The sequence below is a fragment of the Manis javanica genome, chromosome 3, assembly GCF_040802235.1.
Source record: "Manis javanica isolate MJ-LG chromosome 3, MJ_LKY, whole genome shotgun sequence".
Taxonomy (NCBI): domain Eukaryota; kingdom Metazoa; phylum Chordata; class Mammalia; order Pholidota; family Manidae; genus Manis; species Manis javanica.
Genome location: NC_133158.1, coordinates 179,578,571 through 179,602,963, shown reverse-complemented (window position 1 = coordinate 179,602,963; position 24,393 = coordinate 179,578,571). Strand labels below are relative to the sequence as shown.

The following is a 24,393-nucleotide window of genomic DNA, read 5'->3' as shown; positions in this document are numbered from 1 at the left end:
CGCGTAACATTGACCACTTAAACATTTTAAGGTGTATAATTCAGTGGCATTTAGTATATTCAGATTGTGCAAGTATCACCCTTATCTAGTTCCAGAACATTTTCATCATCCTACAAGGAAACTTCAAACCAATTAGCACCTATTCCCCATACCTGCCTCCTCCTAGATCCTTGCAACTACCATTCTGCTTTCTACCTCTATGGAGTTACCCATTCTATACGTTTCATATAAATGGATCATATAATATGTGCTTTTTTGTGACGGGTTTCTTTCACTTGGCATATATTTTCAGGGTTCCTCCATGCTGTAGCATGTGTCAGAATTTCCTTCCTTTTATGGCTGGATAATATCCCATTGCATGGATATACATTCTGTTATCCATTCATCCATTGATGGACACTTGGGTTGCCTCTACCTTTTGGACATTGTGAATAATGCTACTGTGATCATGGGTGTAGAAATCTCTGTTCAAGGCCCTGCATTTACTTTTGGACATATACCCAGAAGTGGAATTGCTGCTGATTCTGTGTCTGAGTTTTTGAGGGACCTGGTTATGCGTGTTTTTAACTTTGTCAGACACTGCAAACATGGTTATGTGTTTTACACTTCAAATATTTTGGATTCCTTTCTTAGATTTAATCCTACATGTGAGATTAGTGGTTTGAGGGTTATGAGAGATTTTTGATTCTCCAAACATGCTGTCAGACTGTTTACTGCAAGTGTTATTCCAGTTTACACAGCTCCGTCTATCCAAACGCTAATTCAGTTGTGAGTACTTTAATTTCAGTCATACTGACACTGGCTATTTTCATGTAAAAAAATTTTCCCCTGAAAATTTAATAATTGTAAGATATAAATACACACTTCTAAGAGAAATTATCAAGAAAATTGAGAAACCAAAGTATTTTTTCTATTTGTTCCTAGGAAAACAAATTCAAATCAACAGTAACACTCCCTATTTTCTGAGCATTTTCCTGGAGGTTTAACTCTGTGCTGCATTTACACATATTAATTTTTCCTTTTAAAATAAATTTCTGTACAGTTCAAGCTGTGTCTTAGTATTAGAATCAATCTAACCTGTAGTGTTCTATCGCTTTTGTAGGTTTCTGTACAATGCCAGCTGGGAGTTATTCTTCCTTAAAAGCCCTGAACAGGGTTTTGCCATCTTGGGTCCTCCTGGGGTCCTTCCTCCTTTGCTCTGTCCTGCCTCTTCTTGGTCTCTCTTGGTGCTCAGCAAGCTGGTGTGTCCAGGTGGACTGTGGCAGGAGACAGCACTTTGGCCTCGGGTCATAGACCCTGCTTCTGCTCGCAGCTGTTAGGTGGGTGAGCTCTGCACCTGCCAGGCTGTGGATCACCGGAGCTGGTGCTCAGTGTGATTAAGTGATAGCTCAGAACCTGACACCCAGTCTATGTAGAATTGACCCAGTGTAATTGTTTACCCTTTTTCTTAGAGTAACTTCTGGTGGCAGTTAAGGCCACAGGCACTCCTGAGAGCTCCCCAGGGTAGGTTTCGTTTCTGTCTCTGAAGCGGTTCGTTGGCCTCTTCTTTCTGGTCCCACGTGGGCCTCGCCGGCTGCCCTCTCTTCCTGGAGACCCCTCTGCACCTCACAGCAAGTGAGCTGTTGCCTGTGGGGCAAGGCAGAAAAGGGAGAGAAAAGACTTGTGTCTGTCCCTTTGGGCTGGACTGTGAGTTGAGGAGGCGAAGGGGCCAGCAGGGAGGCGGGCGGAGGGCCTACTGCCCCAGCCTGCAGCCTGCAGCCTGCTCCTGCCTGGAGACCTCGCCCGGGTCCCTGAGGGCCTCAGCTCCCCTTCTGCAGGAGGACTGGCTGGGGTGAGGATTCTGAGAGGAGTCTGTGTGGAAGCAGGGAGAGGGCGGACGTGGGGGAGGGACAGGCCGGCAGGAAAACCCCTTGCCCTTGAGTATGTAATGTTTGGAGATTCAGCCACATGTGCCTTAATGATTTTTAATTTTTTTAAAGAAAGCAAATTGGGTTAACTAAAATCACAAGGGGCTGACTCAACACTCAAATGTTGGTGTGCAAAACCCCCTCGGAGGATGTGATATAAAGCCAATTCTTGAATCCCACTGGCCAAGATTCTGGTACAGGAGGCCCAGGGTGGACCTTGGAGCCATCGGAGATCCCGCTCAGGGAAGCTGGGTTTGCAGGGGGCTGGTGGCCTGCCTGAGGGCCCTGTTCCCCCATGCACAGTCTGGGGAGAGCTCCTCAGTACAAGTCAGTGAAGGGAGGAGGTAATCTTGCAGGTACCTTCTCTGGAGGATCCTTGAAGGAGACAGACAGTGGGAGTGCGTCGTGTCTGGATTAGGGTTGGAAGTAAGCTGGCTGAGGTTTGGGGCTGGCTCAGCCACTTCCTAGGGAGGTGACTTGGGCTCTTTGGTTTCCTTGTTTGTAGAGTGTGTTCCTAATCCTCACTCTAAACTGTCTGCTGGTTTGTGAGAGTAAATGAAATGCAGAAATAGATAGAAGCGCTTTGCATCATTCAGCAAATGTTTAGTGATCACTACTGGTCACCAGGCAGAGTGGAAGGAAGCAGCAGCAGAGATGAAAAGCGAACAGCAGAGAGCAAGGCAGCGCCTGGGGCGGCGCCGCACGTCCCAAGGCCCTGGTGCTGCCGGCTGTGCGCTGGGTCTGTCGTGGCTGCTCTGTGACATTAGGCTGCTCCTCAGCCTCTCTGACTACAGTGTTCTCTTCTGTTAAATAGTGGTTGAGCCAGTAATCTTTAGCTCTGATGGTCCGTTTGTTCATGAAATCATATGTAGTGGTGTGGAGGGTAATTACTGAGTTCCCTGAAGATGCTTAGGTGAGGCCCTCAACTACATGACCCTGTGGTAAAGGAATTTTCTAGAGGGATGTCTGTCAGATACTGGTTACAAAATATCACATGTGTCTCCAGCACCAGTATGGCCTTTGTGTGAGTCTTTAAGTCTGTATCCTTTAATCCTAATAATTTTGAGAAAAAGGAATTGTTTCCAAGTCTTTACAAAATGGTTTGCTAGTGGCCGAGTATTGTGAGGTCTTTAAAACCTGGGTTTGCAGTTACTACCAAGAGAAAGAGGTGACAAGGGGCTTTCTGCTGCCAGTCAGCTTCCTCAAGCACAGACACCAGTCACGCTCCCTACCCACTGTCCGCAGCTGCTGGGAACTCGGTGGGTAAGGAAATGCAGTGGGACTGGGATGGGGGGAAAATAGAAAAGAGACAGGCTTTGGAATATGGTCATTGATGAGTTAAGGGTCCTTTTCTGTTCTTTGTCAACTTTACTGTAGTTTAGGACATCCTCCCAAGGCCCCGAGTGAGACATCAGGGTGGGAAGCCACAGTGTGCAGCCAGGAGGCACATAGGTTTTATTTGGCCCTTGGGTGCTCACACATTTAGGAGGGGAGCCTCTCTAAAACCTCACGTTCTTGATCTACCGACAAAGAAACTGAGCCCCAGACCGACGAAGAAGTGCCTGCCAGGGACCAGATGAAGATAGGCACGGAGCGGCGGGGGGTGGGGGGCGCTGGGATCCCATTCTCCAAACTCAGGTTCTGGCCACACCTAGTACCTCCCACACCGTCCAGCAGGTGGCAGCGGTGGTGTTGCCTTGCCCCACATTCTGTTACTTCTTGACTTTTGTCTTTCCCCCTGTCCTCTGTGTCCATTTGTCCATTCCGCTCTCTTCCTCTGATCTGCCAGTTTTCTCTCATTAAGCTTTCCTCTTTGTCCAGCACTGTTCTCTCTCCCGCCTGTTATTCTGTCCTCCCCCTGTGCTGGGTTTCCCAGGATCTCCTGGAGCCTGGGTGAGTGTTGAGGATGCTGTCCCCGAGACGGCTCTTCTGCACCCACTTCTGATCCTTGCCTCTGTGCAGGGCCCTGTTCTCTGGGCCCAGAGCCCTCTAACCCCCCTGCAGGCAGGAGGCCCAGAAGCCCTGGTGGAGCTACCCCAGCCCCACTCGGAGCATGTAACATCTGGTGCTAGTATGCTGACTTCTGAGAGGCCTGGATCTGTATTTTTGCATGAGATTCTCTGATTTTTAAATGTCGGACACTAATTTGGAGCTGCTGCCTCTGCCATAAAATGTAGATATTATCTCAGGCACCTGGTGGGTTCCATGAAATTGACCTGTCACTGGTGCATCCGTGCAAACCTCTAGGTGGAGGGACCTACTTCCAGCCCCTCTCTGGGAGTGAGGCTCTAACCCATGTCAGACACAGGGTAGACATAGCTGCACCTGTAGCCCTGGACCTTCCAACACTGAGCAGCTCCAGGACTCTTTCCGCCTCTCAGGCAGCCCTAAGTGTAGCCCTCATTCTCGGTTAGGGGAACTACTCCAAACCTCATGACTTGGGGAAAACCTAGGAGGGGTTATAGCTTTGAAGAGGGGAAAAAACCCATGATGTCCTGCTCCCAAAGTGGTGCCCTGAGAATGGCGGGCATTGGATTGGAAGGACAGTTGCTGAGTGGTTGAGGTGACATTCACTTCCCTGGGGACCTTCTTCTGTGCTGGATGATGACCTAGGGTGGTACTGACAGGGACCTGAGAAGCCTTTGGTACCAGATGGCTCCACCTCCCCATGCTGAAGGCTGGCACCTGTCCATCCTGGGCGGGCAGAGTAGACCTGCCACCCATCACTAATTCCCCCTTGCCTTGACCCGTTATTCATCTGGCGCTCACTGAGCACTGGCTGTCACCCAGCTGCTGAGGGCTGTGTTGGATGTAAAGGTGGGCAATTCAGAGCTCTTTCTCCTGAGAGGCCCCAGCTAGTGGTGAAGAGACAGCAGGAAACACAACTTTGTAGTGAAATAATCTATGTACCAAATACATAGCCAGAGGGCTGAAGTAGAGGAAAGCTTGAAATACAGGATGACATTTGTGTGGTATTTTCTGATGGAGTTTGCTGGGCAGTGAAGGGCATTCTAGGCAGCTAGGACAGTTGGTGTGAAAACCAAGATTTCTGCAAAAATGTGTTTAGAGAATGGTGAGAGGTTGGTGTGGCTTAACTGAAGAGGTATTGGAGGAAATAGCAGAGGCTGAGCTTGATAAGAGAGGCCGTTTGAGTATTGATTTGACTGCTTTAACAGAGACCAAAATAATAGTGATTTCAACAAAGTAGACATTTATTTCTTTCTCTTGAAAGTTCAAGGGGAAGGTGGCCCCGGCATGCTCCTCTCCACTAGGCTGTCCCCAGCACCCAGAGTGGCTCTGCTGATCCCCTGCATGTCACCTGACTTAAAGGGCTGAAGGGGGCCCCAGCACCAGCCCCTTCTCTGTGGTCAGACAGTTGGAAGGAGCATGACTCAGATGTTCTGTTTACATCCTGTTATGAGGCATATGGACATACCTTGCTTTCAAAGAAAGGTGGGAAATGTAGCTCAGCTGGTTACCATGTGCCCTGCCACACCTTTAGGTTACGTTACCAAAAGGAAGAAGCAAAACTAGGTATTAGGAAACTTCTGCCCAGGGAAAGTGTGGGCTGAATCACGAAGGACTTTATAGGGAACTGGGAGGTTTCCAAAGCAGGGCAATACTTTACTTTAAAAAGCACCTTTGCACAGATGGCACCAGCAGCGGGGTGGCCAGAAACCATGCGGCTGTTTTAGTGATTTGGTAAAGAGGCACTGCTGAGTGGCAAGTCACTTGACGGCCTGGGCGAGCCTGGCCTTCTGCTGGTTTGACAGGTGGGGGTTGCTGCAGATCTGCCAGAGCTGCGGACTTGATGGTGTCTGCACCCAACCAGCATGCTGATGCCTTCATTAGGGGCTTATCCCAAAACATCTTCTTATGGCTTGTTAATAATGTGAGCAGGCTGTGGAGAAAGGATGACTGTCGAGAGCATAACAGGTTCCTTTCCTTGGGGTGGGCCAGCAGTGCCCTCACACTGCAGGCTGGAGCGGGTGCAGGAGGTGGGGCAGGGCTGTCCTCCTCAGGCCCCTGGTCCCTCGTGGCTCTGCAGACAAGTGACTTCAGTCCTTAGCTCTGCTTCCTGTGCTCTAAAGGGATAGTCATTCTGACACCTCCCTAATTTGTCAATGTGTTTAATTGAAACTCCCTACCATACTTATGAAATCTTCACCTGTTTAGAACAAAAACTTCCTGATTAGAACATCCTGAGGATTTCCTAGCATTTCTGGCGAGCCCGCCTGGGAGATGAGCCACAGATGGCAGAGGGAAGGTATAGCTGTCAGGCAGGTAACAGAGGCCTCCCATACTGAATCTGCTGCTTATTTAGCTGCATGACCTTGACCAGCAAGATATCCCACAGCCCCTGTGAGTCTCAGCTTTCTTAACTGTGAAACAGAACAAATGTTATCTGGGCCCCAGGTTGCTGGGAAGGCCAGAGAATGCTCTGGAGGTACTTGGCTTGGTGCTTGGCATGGTGGAAGCATCCCTGGGGAGTCCTTGAGGGCTCTCATGGTATGTTTAGCCAGCCTCAGTCCTTGGATGTGTCTTCTCCACGGGACAAATACGGTGTCCCCCTGCACAGGAGGTCGCCAGGGCCAAGGTCAAGGAGAGCTCTGCAGGCTGGTCTATCTCTAATCCTCTCTAATGCCCTAATTCCTGGGCCTTCCAGTCTTCTGAAAACTTGCTGATGTTTATATGGCTGGTCATGTTATAAAAAAATCAAATATGCAAAGTGTTTTAAATAGGCATTTTGGCACATCCTCACCTTTTGATACTTTATCTCCCTGGTCATCATATGCTCTAAGGAAAACGATCTCTCTTGGGCACATGGACCCGCACTGTAAATAGGATGACCTTCAGCCCTGGGAATGTGGAAGGACAGGTCAAGTCTCAGTGTTTGAGCAGCTTCCAGCATACTCACAAGTGATAGGTTATTCTTAGAAGGGATTTTTTTTTGGAGTTCGTTGCCTTTCCATCACTGACGAGCAGCAGCCCTTTGTGTCATGCAGGAATGCGTTGGGTCCCCTGCCTGCTCTCCTGGGGGCAGGCTGGCACTCCACTTTGGAGGGGCCTGGAGCTGGTCTGTGTGTAGTTGAGAGATGCCGCTGGTTAGATGTTGACCTTCCTTGACCCCATGTCCCCTCAGTCAGGTAGCAGCCTTTTTACCACTGTGAGTCCTCTCCCCAGGATGAGTTTGTGGGCATTTACTTATTTGGTTGTGAGAGGAAGAAGTATTTGCTTAATTATGAGCCCATCTTGAACCTTTAGATGGTGGTTTTGTTAGGAGAGGAGAAGGAGAAATATGAACCATCTTCTGTCTTGGGGTTGGGCTGGAGCTCTGGCTTAGGGGCGGGCCTAACGTAGGCTTGCAGTGGACCTCTCCAGGGTGGCGAGGTAGCTCCGGTCCGGCTTCCAGCTGTCTGGACACCAAGTGTGCTTCTTGCTGTGACCTTTCCCACAAGAGACAGGGAGGGAATCCCGAGCTCAGATGTGGGCCCCCTCCAGGACTGAAGCACTTCCCTAAAGAGCTACGTAAAATTCTGAACGTTTTCACTTCCTACTTGATATTTCATTCCTGGGGGCTTGAAAAACCACACCCATGCTGACTTTCTGACTGTTTTACAATGAAGCTTTACAAGTTGAATTGAGTGAGAAGGAGGAGTTGGGGGAGGAGGAAGTAGAGGGTGCCAACTGGGAGACTCCTGTCCAAACGGAGGCATGAGGTCACTAAATGTTCTCCTGATCTGTATGCCATCACTTTTTTGCCTGCTGTGTGCCCTCCATACACATGAAGGAGACATGGATTTGGGGAAGTCTCTGGCACAGCTGCTCTTCGGGGCACGGGTGTCCTCACATACTTCCTGAGTGTGAGTGGCCCTGGGCCACCGCCCCGCCAGCTCTTTGCCTTGGTTCAGCAGAGAGGAGCAAAGACACTGGTCCCCGACTCCACCTGCTTTGTTCTCCGAAGCATTCCTGCCCGGGCCCCTCCGCTCCCTCTTTGTCACCGCCTCCCAGCGCGGAGCGCCCCAGATTCCCTCCCACCGGCTGCACCAGTCATTGCCTCCGTGGTGTCTGGGCTGGGCCCTTCCTGTAAGCGGATGCTGCCTTCTGCGTTCTGGGAATGCCTCACAATGTCGGTCTCTTGTCAGCACCTCCTCGTTTCCCCTGCTATTGTGTGGTTTTATTTGTCTTGAGAGTGTTTTCCCCTGCCCTTTCTTACGGCTGGAGAAGGGCACGTCGCAGAAGTCCCGCTCTGCCACTCACTTTGATCCTGACCCCACCTTTGTTACTTCCTGCAAGCAAGGACAGGTGTAACACCTTCTAAAGAATAGATCTTATTGTATTCTTATCTTTTGAATGACTTTTCTCACTGAAGTCTCATTTCTAGAATGAATGACTGAGTTAACTTTCCTTTCCTGTCTAGCTCTGTGCACCATAGGAGATCTGAGTTTCTTACCGGTTGGAAAGACTGAGATGGCTGCTTCCCATCACAGGTGCTGAGTGCTTTCTGTGAAATGTGCTGATATAGTGACTGATGTCAGAATTAGTTGATATAAAATCAGTACTCACCCATTAGCATTTATTTAATTCACTCATCCTGGGGGTAGAACAGTTGTGTAAGACCAGCCCTCATTCTGGGTACATTTTCTGTGTTGTTGAGTTTGCAATCTAATTAAAAGTCCCGGTGTAACTGCTTTGTATGGACCCACTCACCTTAATAGTCATCATTGTACACCCCTGAGCACAGTCTGGGCCAGGAACCATGAGGGGTGTAGGTAGCAGGCAGATCAGGGACATGAGTTGGATTGAAATACCCGGAAGACAGAACATAAGTGCAGTAACAGACACTCCGGAACACGCCGTGAGCACACAGAAGGCGGAGGCGAGGTTCACTGGAGGAGGAGCGCTCCAACACCAGCACGGTGGGAAGGGGAGTGACCTGCACTCCGTGCCCTGACAGGAGGGTCCTGTCGGTCGATGGTCGGAAGCCCCACAAGAACACAAGGACTTCCAGGGCGGGCCCGGGACTGGCGTGCTGCCGTGGTGTCTCCGGTGTCTGGGTCTCGGGGTACATTTGAATGGATGGAAGAAAATGCAGATGAATGAACAGTTCTTTGAATGAATCAAACTAAGGCAAAATCCTACGTGGAGGGATAACCTGAATGGTAAAAAGTGTCAGGAGAAAGTTAGTAATATTAATGAAATTATCACTGGTTTGGCTTAAGTGTAGAGTGATTGAGAGAAAATGACCAGAGAAAAGGCTGGAAAGAAAGACAGTCCAGATGGTGAAGGTGTAAGGCTTTTGGCTTTACTTTGCAGAAAGTGTGCAGCTAAGCAGCAGGAACCATTCTGGGTGGGTCTTGGCAGGAGCACTCATAATTCTAAGTTTTGAGAGTAGAATTTAAATTGGAAAAAGACCCCTGACATGGCCTCCTCTGGGCTCTCCATGGTATGGGTAAGTCACTGAGGACACCTGCCTCAGGCCACAGCTTAGGTAACTCACAGCAGCAAGGCCCTGGCCAGTTCTGGGCTCTCATTTCTCCATCTCCTCCCTAGACGTGTGCAACAGCACTGACCTTCCGGAAGTCGAGATCATCAGCCTGCTGGAGGAGCAGCTGCCCCATTACAGGCTAAGAGCTGATACCATCTACGGTTATGACCACGACGACTGGCTGCACACGCCCCTCATTTCTCCAGATGCCAACATCGACCTCACAACCGAGCAAATCGAAGAGACGCTGAAGTACTTCCGTAAGTCACTCCCCCTTTGTGTGGTGACCAGTCCTTACCCACGGCCTCACATGAGGTCCTGTGCTGGTCACCATGTCTTGTGGCCCGTCATCCATGGAAAGATGCTCCAAAAAATGTGTCTGTAGGGTTCAGTCACACAGAAGGCCTCGATTCTAAGTGTTCTGAATAGAAATTTTTTAGTAGTGGGGATAAGTATGAATTTTCATTTAAGCCAGCTTTCTCTTAACCACACAGAAGAATTTTATAATGCTCCCATTTTCCCCTCTTACCAAAAGTACCATGTGAGTCCTTAGAAACTTACTGGGACAGGATTTGTCTGCATTTAAACCAAATGTATTGGGAGCATCAATGCTGCTTAGTGTTTATGTGACACAGCAAGGTAGGTATACCAAAGCTGATGATTTCTTTTATTTTTTCATTGAGATATAATTGCATGTAAGATTATATTAGTTTTAGGTATATAACATAATGATTTGATATTGCATATATTGCAAAGTAATCATCACAATAAGTCTAGCTACCATCTGTCACCACATCATTACAAAAACAATTTTTTTTCTTGTAATGAGAACCCTAACATCTACTTTCTTAGCAACTTTCAAATATACAGAGCAGTAGTAGTAAGTATTGGCCCCATGCATACCTTACATCTCCATGACTTACTTATTTTATAACTGGCAGTTTGTACCTTTTGAACCCCTTTGCCCATTTCTCCCACTCCCCAGACAGGCTCCCTGCACCCATGCAGCCACCAACTTATCTCTGTATCTATGCGCTGTTTTCCAAGGCTGATAGCTTTTGTGTGCAGACACACTAAGCTGGTTGGTTATCTGGGATTCAGAGTGGCCTGTAGCAGATCTTGTTGCAGAGCTGGTGCTGGGGAGGGTGTCTTTGTGATGACAAGGGTGTGAGACCTAACTGTGCAAATTTGAAAAAAAATTGTGGTAACTTAAAAAACTCATGCTAATGTGTTTTTGTTGTTCATTCAAGAGATATCTTTGTAGAAAATTTTACTTTTTAGAAATGCATGGCTGCCCTATGAGGTTGGTAGAACAGACCAGCTGTCCTCTGTTTTGATGTCTCTGACTAAAATTCAAGTTAATTTGGGCCTACCTTAATTAGTGATGTCACTTTCAAAGCAATGTCATTTACATATCTGTATCATTGTGTCACCTTTAAAAAAACAGCAATCCTGCTTCTATATGGAGATAACTTGGTTCAAAACCAGCTTATGATGCACCTGTAAGGTTTTCTGCAATTATTTTCTCTAATAAAGACCAATCTCAGTTTTCTTGAATTTATGAAATCATTTATAATGAACAAGGTAGAACTGTAAGTTTCTCCTTTAGAGTGTATCTGGGTCTGTTTTCACACTATTTCCTATTAGATAATAATAAGAAAGGAATTTTGTTTAAATTGAGTTGTGTTTTTATACCCAGGAAACTGTATAGTTTCCTTGTGAACACAGTAGATAATTAATTTCAATAGGAATAAAAATAGAATAATCACACCAAGGCAGATATGAAGCATGTTAGACTGGTACTAAAGTTCACATTGAAGCTTTAGAACTTCTGCTGTGTCTTTGCGAGTCACTTCAGTTTACTCACAATATCTGCGTTACCAAGGAGATGTGGTGTCACGTGGAAAACCATGTCCAGGGTAACCTCCTTGGTAGGATTCATATTGGGTTCCTTCTCACGGTTTCACAGTAGGATTCACAGCACAATCATTTTTCCATAAATCCTCATGTTAGTTTTCCTTAAGAGACCCTCCTGTGGTTCCCCAGGACCCTGCAGGGCCATTCCTGCCACAGGGGCCCCTGGGCCCCTTCTCGTCTACACTGGGTAATCGCTTACAGTCCCATGAGGTCGGAGCACCACCAATGGGAGTGCCTCACCGTTTTCAGAGAACTTTTATGTGAATTGCCTCATTTCATCTCTATAAGCATCTACCTTTGGGGCAGGGCTGGTTTTACTATCAAGGAAATAGAAGCATGGAGGACACATAGTATTTGTTCCATAACACTGATATATAGCTTCTAAAAATCCTCTTAATGGTAGGCTTGAACAGACATAGTGGCATGTTTTTGTTTGTATATTTTGATTTTAATTATATATTAAGAGCAAGGTCATTCAGCTAAATAATTTTGATTTTAATTACATATTAAGAGCAGTGGATAACACAAATTATGATAAAATGGGAAGAATCAAAATAAATTTGGAGCAGAGATTCTGAAAGTTCTTAGAGCATGGTGGCAGCCAAGCCTCAGTTCTGTTTTCTTCTATGGTACCTGTGCTTAGAGCAAAGTAGGCATTTGCTAACTATCAATTACGTGAGTGATCAGGCATTAACTCTTAAATACAGCGCCCTCCAGAGCATGGCTTTCAATTTGAGGTCCTGGGACCCTCAAAGGGTTTACAGAAAGAAACAGGGTTCTATGAACTTATAAAGAAATAAATCACATTTCTGTTTTCCTAACTTTTAACTGAAATGCAGCATCGCCTTTCATGATGAATGCAGGAAACAAAGCACTGTGGCATTAGGACCTGTGGCTCTGTCACCACTATAGAAATCACAGATATTTTCATGTCATGCTCCAGGGGAAGCAGATACTTTGAATACTGCCTTTACTCATCACTGCTTTGAAATTGCATTCCTTATTGGATCTGTTGCTAGACCTTGTTTTTTAGTGCACTGATACACACCCTTTTTTCATGTTTTAATACCTGCACTATAATATGGTTGGTTTCCTCTGTGGCCCTGAGGAGGGGTCTGTGAGCCTTGATAAACTGGCTGAGGGGCTTGGAAGTCTGCTCTGTACATGGCATCCTTTTTGGGTTGCATTTGTTTGTTTACATGTGTGTGACCCAGGAGATGGAGTGGCTCACAGCATTGTGACTCACCGTTGTGTCAACCCAGTTGTTAGGTATGCGAGAGCACAGCATAACCCTTTGTTTCCTTTTAGATTTATTTTCTCATGAATCAGGGCAGTGGTTCTCCATTGTGGGGGGGAGTGGGGGTAAGGTGCACCCCAGGGGCTCTGACATGCTCGCTCCCGCTCGGGAGGGTCCCGGATGAGCAGGCTGTCCACACTAGTGCTGCCCAGGCCCCTGCAGACACCTCGGGTGTCAGGAGAGGAGCTCCCTTTCCTGCGTGTCATCCTGAGAATGGTTTAAGAAGCAAGAAGGCTTTGAGTGTCCATCTTCGTCAGGTGTTAGAATGACCTTTTCAGAAAAATTTCAAAACTTTCCTAGTCAGGTGGCTTTTGACTCCTGATGAGTCTGAGAAACACAAAAAGTGAAAATGGCCACAAAGTGAATGTGCCATGAATACGGGATCTTTAGGAGGAGATGGTTTGACGAGAAGAAATAGCCGACAGTTTGCTCTTCCTGTGTGTCAGGAACTGTTTTTAATGCTTTACATGCGTCTCGTTTAATTCTCACAGTGACCCCTGGATAAAACAGCCTCGCTGCCCCCGATCTGAAGATGAGAGCACTGAGGTTCAGGGAGCTGAGAAGCTCGCCCAACGGCGCACGCTGAGCGTGGGTGCTGAGTCTCCAGCCTAGTTTCTCTGTTCTGACTCTGTGTCTTAACCGCTCTCTCAGAGTAGCCGTGTGAGAGAAAAATTGTAGTTTAAGAGTAAAGCTCATTTAGTAAACATGGAAAAGACAACAGTCCCTCAGTTTCAGAATATGTCAATAACTTATTTTTTTATAAAATGTAAGTCTGATGTATTCAAAATTCTTTTTTTTTCACTCAAGGTCACGCTATCTTACGTAAAACTCAGTCTGATGTAGCTTAGTCTCAAGATAAGGCTTCCTTCTTCCCTGTGATTTTTGCCTCCATCCTGTGATCTGTAGGTTGTATGTCCCTGATGTCAGGTGGAGGTGACTCTGTGCTGAGGACTTTTCCAGTCATGTAGCACCCACAGACACGGGCATGGAGGTTGCCCTGTTGGTGTACAGCTCCTCTGTAACTTTCTTGTTAAGGAACCTTGATCAAGGAAAGAAATCTCTCTGTGTCTAAAGTGCATATGGTCTGGTGTCTTCTCCATACCTGAGTTTACCTGGAACAGTCTTTTTCCTGAGAAGAAGAGGTTATGAAGCAGATGAGTTCAAGACATGGCCCCATTGTTTGCCCTTACTGTAAAGTGCTATTAATGAGTCAGCCAGCAGGTATTTTTTGAGTACATTGTATGGAATTTGTTTTGATTTCCAGCTGAGATTTTCAAGCTAAGGAAGTGAAAACCTCTCCTGCGTTATTGATATTCTTCCATTACCTAACCAGGGACTTTGCTCTGGGTTGGGCCAATGCAGGAAGCTCTACAGGACTTGGCTGGCATCCTACATGGAGTTGGCCACCTTGCTCATGTGGGAGATGTTAGGGTCCGGGCTTCCGAGGCTTCTCCAGAGAACAAACTACACAGGCATAGAGATGTAAATTCAAGCAAAGTCTTTATTCAGCCAGCTAGCTGGGGTCCAAGTCAGCCCGACGCAGCGGGTCTCAACAAGGACCCTGAGCACTCAGAGCTAAGGGTTTATATAGCATTTTCAAAGCACTTAACTCATAGTAATTTTCTACAACTATACATTATTCTTGCAAGACATACATCCTGGAGTTAAGCAAGGGCAGGATAAGACTACTCCTCAATGGTTAGGGAGGTTCTGCACGATAAGCTTGGTATGTAAGATTAACTGACCAAGGTTAGCTGACCAAGGGTCACAGCTGCCCACCACCTGGTGCTCATGATTAACTTGTTTTTCAAGGCCTTACCCAGGCCCAGGTTTTGTTTTTTTTTTAAGTCACATACTCAGAAAATGGCTTCTAGGCCTTTAAGATGGCTATGCTTATGCTAACCTATTTCTATTCTTACATTCTCTTCTTCTTCTTGTATCTATTTCAGTCATGAAATTAGGGGTCATCTGTTTGGTTAACACTCTGATAGTTCTGTCTCAACACTATGATTTGCATGGTGCTAATGCGTTCTTTGATAAAGGTAACACATGGAGTGACTCCGGTTTGGCAGGCTTACTACTTGTTAGAATAAGCTGGGGTGGTGCTGATTACTTCTGTCTTGTTGCAGAGGGAGGTGTAAGTTTTAGGAACTCTCTCAATGCAGGTTCTTTGCTTACTTACAGAGGATAAAGTGAGTCTTGGTCTTTGTTTCATTCTCTCTTCTACAGATAGGGACTCTAGCTGCTGCTAGGGAAAAGGGGCGATGACCGCTCTGGCTGCTTCATGCTGAGCAGGGGGCGCAGTAAAGGGTGCAGCTAGATTTCTATCACTGGTCAGTTGAGAGGGCCTCAGAAGGCTGGCGCTTCTATTCTGGGTTTCATTTCTATTACTATTTGCAGTTTTGTGGCTTCCAGGCAAGATAAAACAAATTGTGTTATTACGTTATGTAGCAACATCTGGAGTTGGATTTTTTATTCTGGAAGGAGGCTGCCATTATTGAAACAATACTTTTCTCTAAAATTACTCTCATTTTTATTAGAAGTAACTAGGTTAAGAAAATAATTAACAGCTGGCTTGATCATTTGCACAAGTGCAGCAAGAAGAGCAATTGATTACACAGGCTCTTTTAAATATGCTTTGCTGGAACTTTTTGTAAGGAATTTCAGATTGAACTTTTAAAGGCTTCTTGAGGCCAGACAGCTAAACTAGACTTGCCATCAGGCTTTGCCTGCAGTACCTGTAGATTTGGATGAATTCTTCTCTTCTCGAGGTCTCTGCACCTGCCAGGAAGTGACCTTCTTTGCTCACTTGGTAAGGCTGCTGGGAACTCTGTAAGCAAGGTACCAGGCCAGTTCTTCTAAGGGGTTTTGTTGGCTTTATAAAGTCAATCTTAGTTCTTTAAAGTTGTTCACATCTGAGTCTATGCACATGTTTCTCAGGTATGACATTCTAGTCAAAGCCCTGGCAGTATAACTAGTGTTTTTAAGTAGTCTTATCACAAGGAAAGCAGATTCTTATTGAACTCATGCAAATAAACATACTGCCATGGAATACAAAAACAGTCACTGAAAGTTTTTAAACTCTGGAGGGATCAGGTAGAGAGAAGGATGTTTCAATTCTGCTCATAAAGATAGTTATTTACTAAACTGTTGTCAGTTTAAGAGAACAAGGTTAAAACACTTTATCAGCAACATTTGAAACAAAAAGACACAAAATCATTTTCTTTAGTTTATGTAATCTTATGTAACTAATACTTGTTCTGCTGAAATCTAGTTCTTTACTAGTTTAGGGATAATACTATAAATGACAAAAGACTTACAAATGGCAATGGTTAAAGATCTGATGAGAGCTTACTGTAAGACAGTTGACATAAGGAAATTCTGATATTTCTGTAATACAAAACATTTAGTAACAAAGTTTAGCATCATTCTCTTTGACAGTGCTTTCCTGGTAAATATATATATATATATCAGATAAATAAGCTAAATTAGTCAAATACTTTCTCTAATGAGAAAAAATTCTTCTGACATGTTCCAGGGGCTTTCTGGAAAATATCAGAGTTAACTAGAGGTAAAAGCAATTTTTTTGAACTTAGCATAAGTGTTTAAGACCAGATAAAAAAAAACAACAGAGAAAGTGCTTAAGTCTACAGGTCTTCCCTGAAAGCTTCAAGAATGTTTTACTCTTTAATAGTAGATATAAGCTGCTATGCAAATTCTATTAAAAGCTCTAAGATCATTTGCATTAAAAAATATGGAGAGTCTCCTGAAGGACTACCACTAGTAAGATGGCAAACTTCCGGCTTCCCTTTGTGGGGGGGGGGGTCCTTGGCTCCCGCCGGCGCTACCTGAAGCTCAATCACTTCTCGCTCCCCTCTCAATCTTAGCACCTAGCCAACAGCCACTAGCCGCGTAGAAGTGACACTTCAATCAATTCATGCCCTTTCCTATATAACTCAGCACCTTTCCTTAATAAAGCGGAACTCTCCGGTTAATTGCTGCTATGTGTCGCTCCTTTCCTTTCATCTCTCATGTTTTTTTAAAACATACAGCATATAAATTAAACAAGAAGACCTGGTGGTTGTCAAAAAAATCTATTACAACTTTTCTCAAAAGTGGTCACACGTTTGTTCATTTAAACTTTTACAGTGAAACTTGTTTTTCTGGGAGAAACATAATCTTGTCTAGATTCTAGTTTAATTTTTAAGAATAAATTTTGGTTTGTTAACTAAGTGCATTTAATCAGCTGAAAAAAGCTTTGTTACCATTCTGCTTAGGAGGATAAATTAAGAAAACAAATAATCAGTAACAACTTTAATTATTTGTTGGTTAGAGATTTTTCTACTTATAAAAATATATGGAATAAATAATTCAATTTCTCAGGCCATGCAATCGTTTTCAATAACAAAATATTTCAAAGGTAAATAAAGGTTATACAGTTGTTAACAAACTTTAGCTTTTAGTCTTTTTAATATTACGATTTCATTTTTTTTTTTTTTAAATATTCTGGCAACTCACTGAGACTTTAAGCATGAGAAACTGGTTTGATTTTTCAACATTAAGAGCAGACTAACAGTTAAAGAAAACTGTTTAACTAGAAACGAGATTCTAATTTTGCTGTGCACTTGATATCAAGACTCACTTGCTTTAATTTCACTAGGCACGACTATATCTGTAAGAATATAGTAATTTATTCTTCATTTGCCCCATGGTCTCAAGCACATAAGCCGGTGAGAGCAACAGGCTGAGCGGATCTTCTACAACAAAAGGCACTACGCTGTTTTCTCTCTTTAAATAAATAGCTGTACTTTAGAACAAAGTTACTTTCTTTTATCACAAAACACATTCTTTAGCATGCAGAAGAGTTTTCATTCCTTATACTTTTTCTTATTAAAACATACATCTTTTAGCATAGATAAATGTTTTCTTTATTACTTTAAGTAGTTTTAATTAGAACTTAAAACTATTAGAAACTTTAATTTCTAGTGAACACTGAGAAGTAGGCTATTGTAAATTGTTAAACTAACATTCTTTAGATTGACAAATTTATGAACACATTTTATAATTTCTGTAACCATGAGCTTTACAGCACAATCTCTCATAGAGTATATCTTCTTAACTTAGCAAAACTTTAAGGTTTTAGGTTACTACAAAGATTCTCAGGCAGTAGGTAGGTATACACACTGTAACACACAATTAAAAAGGTGTTCACTTGCCACACTCATTTAGTTCACTCATTCATAACAACTATTCTAGATTACTTACAAGACCTTTACTGAATATTAGACAAAGCCAAGCCTTTAAGCATTTTATTCTTAAAAGATTTAGCAGATAACATGACTTAAATGACCTCAGGTAAATTTAGGCAGCTGATAACTACAAGGACATGCCCGCCTCAGGCAAACTCAAATTAGCATTAATGCTTAACACTTTTTATCAGGTTTTCTGGAAGTTTTAGAATACCTAATTTTTACAAGCGCTTGTTACACACTTAGGGGGTCGTCTGAGTCTGCCCTATGGTGAGAAAGAAGAAGGAAAAAGAATATGAGGGAGACAAAGGCGAAGGATGAAGATGCCACTTCAAACAAAATGACTGTTGTATGTGCTTGTGAACAAGTGTCTGTCGTTGCACAGTTTTCTTTCCATGGGGGACGCAAATTTATCTGGGATTTGTGGCTGTGACCCCCTTATCTTGTCACGGGAGTCTTTTAGCGGTGGGTGCTTTAATGGCTCTTAATTGCCCGACCCGTGCCCGCGGGGAATGATGTAGTGGCAGAAAGGAGGAACGGAGAGAGCAGGAGAACTTTAGAACAAGGAAACCTAAAATGAGAAGCGCAAAAAAAATATAAACTGAAACTAAAACACAGTAAAACAGTCAATGATAACACTAAGCACACACACCACATCTGATCGCACTTGTTCGGACCGGTCTTTCTCTCACTCTGGTGCGCACCACACTCACCACTTTCAGGGTCCTCAAAAACTCTCGTAATTCTCCTGAAGGGCGTCCACTCGGACTGCCGCAGGGTGACGAGCTCGATCTTTTCCTCCTCGGGCGCCAGTTTTCTGCTGATTGGATTTGTCTTCCTAAGGCCAAGTCACTCGGACCTTAGGGCCAGGATTGGTTACCTGGGCCTTTACCCAGGGTCGCTAACCTGGGGGCCGGAACTACCAGCTCGGACTTATTCACTTGGGACCACTAACCTGAGACTATACACGGGATGGCGACTCTCTCTTTATAATGGATTTATGCAGACACGAGGGGGCAACCCTCGAATTACACTGCCCCGTCCGGACAATTAGACCATGCCTCCAGCTGTCCTTTGTTCTCAGGGAAGCTGCTCGTATCCCGGACGAGCCCCCAAATGTTAGGGTCCGGGCTTCCGAGGCTTCTCCAGAGAACAAACTACACAGGCATAGAGATGTAAATTCAAGCAAAGTCTTTATTCAGCCAGCTAGCTGGGGTCCAAGTCAGCCCGACGCAGCGGGTCTCAACAAGGACCCTGAGCACTCAGAGCTAAGGGTTTGTATAGCATTTTCAAAGCACTTAACTCATAGTAATTTTCTACACCTATACATTATTCTTGCAAGACATACATCCTGGAGTTAAGCAAGGGCAGGATAAGACTACTCCTCAATGGTTAGGGAGGTTCTGCATGATAAGCTTGGTATGTAAGATTAACTGACCAAGGTTAGCTGACCAAGGGTCACAGCTGCCCACCACCTGGTGCTCATGATTAACTTGTTTTTCAAGGCCTTACCCAGGCCCAGGTTTTTTTTTTTTTTTAAGTCACATACTCAGAAAATAGCTTCTAAGCCTTTAAGATGGCTATGCTTATGCCAACCTATTTCTATTCTTACAGGAGAAGCAAGCAGGGTTTGGGGACCTGCATATTAAAGCAGCTCCCCATGCCATTTTCAGTTTTAAAAATTTAGTTTAAACAAACAAAAAAAATTCTGTGAATACAGTCCAACCATAATCGTACAGATGGGGCACCTGAGGCCTCTAGTGGAGTGACTCCAAGCTCTTGCGGCCAGCTTGCTCGGGGCCAGCAGCCACGTATGGTCCCCTGCTTGTCGCCACAGCACTTGAGTTGGGCCATGAAGTGGAACCCACAGTGGGTATCATGCCCCCGTTTCTGCCTGTTCATTCACTTGTGTCCACACAGCCTCAGGCATCACACGTGTTTGTCTGAGCCTAGTGGTACGGTACTCGCACATATCTCGTCGCAGGTGGCGGCAGTCTGCCTGGGACGAGGTGCAGCCTGGGGGTGACCTGGCGGCAGTGTGGCTGAACCCCACCCTCTCTGCACACCATACCTGAGGTTCCTCCTCCTGGTGCTCTGGGGCGGGTTGGCACAGTGACCACTCCGTCTGGACAGTACCTTACTTGCTCCTGGATTCCCCGTCTGTCTTTCCGGCCTCTTCTACCAGTTTCTCTTCTTTTCCTCTGAGCTTCTAAATCAGTGGCCTCAACCCTGATGAACCAAGAGGACTTTTGAAACTGTGCCTGCCTCAGGCCCCACTGGCAGAAATTGTCTCGTGTGGCCTGTGAGTCCACCTTCCGGGGCACCAGAATTGCTGCTCTCATGCTTAGTGCCCAGCCCGCTTCTCTCTCTGTGCTCTCTTCCCAAGGCTTCAAATACCAGCCACGTGCTGGTGCTCCCAAATGTATGCCCCCTCTGACCTCCCCTCTCCCTTCCTCCACCCCCTCTCCAGGCTTAGAAACCCTGTCTTAACATAAAACTGGAATTCTTCCCCTCTGTACATGTCTGTCTGGCCATATGTGACATAGTCACCCCATTTCCATGTCCTCCGGGCCATCAGCTGGCCCTGTTAATTCTCTCTGCCAGTACATCTCGGATCCCTTCTCTGAGCCTGCCGCCACCACCCTGGATGGAGCTGCTGTGCCCTCGTTCCTGGGCTGCTGCGCTGCCTTTCTGCTTCCGTTTGGGCTGCTCACCCATTCTCCTTTGACTCAGTGGCCTGGCTGGGCTTTTTTCGAGACCTATTTGGGTCATACCACTCCTTTACTTCCCATTGCTCTTTGGATAAAATGCAGGGTCTTCAAGCACCCTTGACCTGGCTCTTGCTCTCTCTGCATCCAGCCTCATTCCACCCTCCCTGTTAGAGCATCAGCCAGGCTGGTGAGTGCTCCAAACTCGCCTAATGGAGGAGAGGCCCCCTGTGCCCTCCTCCCCTTCTTTCCTGTTCTTTAGATCCCAGCACAAGTGTGCCTCCCCAGAGAAACCTTCCTGGACCAGCTCACCCACTCCTGTTACCTTTCCTTTGCCCGCCTCCACAGCTCACCACTCTGTCTGCTCGCATGGTGGTAGCCAGTAGTGATGCTGAGTGCGCTCTGTTTGGGAGGCTTACACTAAGCCTTTTACCATGTTTGCCAGGAGCCCAGTAGGATACATACGCTACATTTGAAGTATATGATTCTGTTTTTGTTACGTGGTTTTTCTCAAATATAATGCAGTTGTTTCATCAAATCTAATTGGCCATTTAATCCTAAATTGTGTCTTTCAAAGTATTAAACTTAGCTTTCATATAAACACCTTTCTTTTTGTACTATCCACGAATTAATAAACATAATTGTATACTTACATTAATAAGCAAAATGGACACAAACCGGTTTGGGAGCAAACGACTGTCAGTGGGGCAAGGGCCGAATCCCTTGGAGCCCGAGTGGTCCGGCACACGTGGTGGTCTGCTGGCCGGCGGTGCCAGCAGGCCGTGGGCATCGGGCGGGGCCTTCACGGGCTCAGTGGCTCCTTGTTTTGGTTAGAGGTCAACCAGGTGTGCTTAGAAAAAGGAGGAGGAGGCCAGTAGTGCATTCCTGCATTCTAACCAACACGTGGTAAGTGGAGCCTCCTTACCACAAGTCACGTTTCCTCTCCGTGCTCTTGTTAAAGAGGACTGGGGTGATGGTAGAAGACAAAAGCCCTATTCAAAGTATGTCCCACTGGGCCTTCCCTTTACAGCCCATATTTGTGTGTCATTGGACCACCTGGGGCAGTATCCTAATCCTCCTCCCCCACAGACTGATTCTCTGGTTTTGTTTGTTTCCATTTCTGGTGAATCTCTTTGCTGTATCATTTGCTTAGTTGTGGAAATTTGTCAGTCTTCTGTCTTGGGGTCTCCTGTTGCACACCTCCTTGGCTCGAGCTGCTGGCCTTATAGGCAGCATCTGCTGGCCTTATAGGCAGCATCGGCGTTTCCCTCTCTGTGCACTGGACGTATTGTCAGGACCTCATGTGAAACTAGCTTGTCGCCCTCAGGCCAGCTGTCCTCACCGCCTGCCTGGCTGTCGCGGGCCCAGGCGCTCAGCCTCCAGCCCCTTCACATCCTTCCATTCACAAAGGCATGGTCTCCCCTCTCCTAAATTCAGATACTAAACTGACATTTCGGCCCTGGTTCTGAAACCTGTTCTTGTTGTCACCATGAGGACATCACAGAACCTCTTTGTCCCTCAGTTTTCTTTCTGGTGGGTTTACAGAGAGTTCTGTGACTGTTGGAAAATGCGGCTTTGGGAGATAGTGTCTGTTTCTGATTTTCAGGTTGAGAAAGCAGAGGTACTTGCCTCTGTTTACAGAATCAGGGAGCGCACCCCTTTCTCAGTTCTCAGTCCTGGCCTTCTAATGACCATAAGTGGTCTTTAAAAGGAGTTTGGTCTTAAAAATTCCTTTTGGGTTTCACCTCCAGTTTCTGCTGCATGGTTTGTAAATGAAGGTGGTTAATAATTGATGAAAAGGATATCCACTGAGGTTTATTATGTTCCTGGCATTCCAAGTCCTGCCAGCAGCCTTCCAAGGTGGAGACTGTCTTTATCTCTGTTTTAAGAGAAGGAGGCTGAGGTTCAGAGGGACCCTCTGTTATCTGCCCAAGGTCACACGGGAAGGGTAAGAGGCAGGGCCTGAGTCCCGCTGTACCATGCCCAGGCCCTTTCTCTTCCATAGTATGATATCCTCAGTGCAGCCCAGGCCTTTTCTTTCATATTATATGTGCTTTGAAAAGGTCTTATGTTCTTTTGAGGTACCTAAAATGGACAGAATATCACATTTCTTGAGCTCTGACTTGTGATCTTCTCAGCTTCAACCAAACCTTTTTACTTCCAGGACATCAGGCCATTCAGTATTTAGAAGCAATTTGTCTGAAAACATCAGATTTTGTCTTTAGGAAGTGTGAACACATCTTACATATTTTCTACAAGACCCCTGACTTTTCTCTTAGTTTGTGCAGGTTGCTACCCATTAGTGAATGTTCAGAAAATGGTAACAATAGATAATGATCATGAAGGAGATTACTGAAGTTTATGCAAGTGTGGTAAATCATTTAAAGATACGTGTGTGTATGCATGTGTATTTTTGTAAATTAAAGTGTTATCAAGGAATCAAACTTCTTACCAAGGGCAGTTTCATGAGAGAGAACAGTAATGCATATTATCTGTAGGCATTTAGCTAGAATTGAGAGGATTCTCAAATAGAACACTACTGAAGTATTTGCCTATTCTCTAAGCATGTTTTAAATCACCCAGGACTTTTCTCATTAAGATTTATCTATGTACATGGCACCTTTCTCATATTTTTTGAAAAAACAACACAAAGCTTAAAACCCTCTCAAGAGTACAAAGATCATTTTGTTGCCACCTTCCAAAGATCACCTTCATCTAATAAAAATCCTAAGTGAAATAAAAACAAAGACCACAATATGCACTAAGTCTCAAATTAAATGGATAAACAACAGCCAGAGTGACCTTGTGAACCGGAGGGTCAATAGTTTTATGAGGTGGTGACTAGGAGAAAACAGGGTGTGCATGTGGGGTTGGAGGGTGGGGGCGCTTGTGGAACACTGAGGATCTGTTCTCACGGGGGCCTTGTGTGTGGTGGGTGTGGTTAAGTGAGGGAAGGAAAGATAAATCATGGGAGTGGAATGGAGAAGGGATCTAATGGCCAGGGAAAGCTTTTCATTATCATGCACTAACAAAACAATACTGAAATACACAAATTACACTTATGAACAGTGGCCATGAATCTGTCTCATGGGAATGCCCGTGTCCCAGCCGTCCTTTCTGCTGCCCCTTAGACCCCGGCTGTCCTGTCTATAGGCGGAGTCCTGAGTGGGCCCTGCAGTCGTGCCTTCCCCCATCTCTGGCTTGCTCCTCCCATGAGTGGACTCTTCTTCGCGTGCATTTTTACCACTTTTAGCTGCACTGATGTCTGCAGGGTCAGAGGTGGGAGCAGAGAAGCCCTGGCTGTGCAGTGCTCCCCACAGGTCAGCCACGCATGGTCGCGGTGCCTCCATCCGGTGTGGCCTGGACACCACGTGCTGGGAGGATTGAAGGCGCCTGACTCTGGGAGGTGGTCAAAAGCAGCCAGGTCCTCACAGCACAGATTCCTGGGCATAGTGTCCTGGGAAGCAGGGCAACCAGGTTCTCATCCCGGTGGGCTGATCTACCACATGGCCCTTAGGCTTACTTTTTGTCATCTGTCATCTGCCAGCTTTCATTGTTCTCATAAAACCAGATTCCAATGTTGAGTATCTTTTCTTTTTCTCTAAAGAACAAAAATGTTTGGCACGCTATTCTGTACAGATTGACCATTTTCCTTTTCATGTTAATCTAGCATGTCTAAGACAAAGCTGGAATGGACTCAGGTAGGAAATTGACATGATGGCTCAGCTGCACCCCATTCGCTCCTCCTGGGTGTTGGGCTCGAGCCACAGCAGTTCAGAGTTATGGCAGGAGCAGAACTGGGGACCCTTTGAACTTCTAGTTTGTG

The 24,393-nt window shown here is 45.6% G+C and overlaps 1 protein-coding gene across 3 annotated transcripts in view; it reads left to right on the top strand.

Annotated features, from left to right (window-relative positions):
* The window catches only part of TRAK1 (trafficking kinesin protein 1), a 137,438-nt gene that overhangs the window by 30,247 nt on the left and 82,798 nt on the right, over positions 1–24,393 (top strand). For all 3 annotated transcript variants that reach the window (XM_017658133.3, XM_073232485.1, XM_073232487.1), the window contains exon 2: positions 9,462–9,656. In XM_017658133.3, the coding sequence (XP_017513622.3) occupies positions 9,462–9,656 (195 nt within the window). The remainder of the gene's footprint in view (positions 1–9,461; positions 9,657–24,393) is intronic.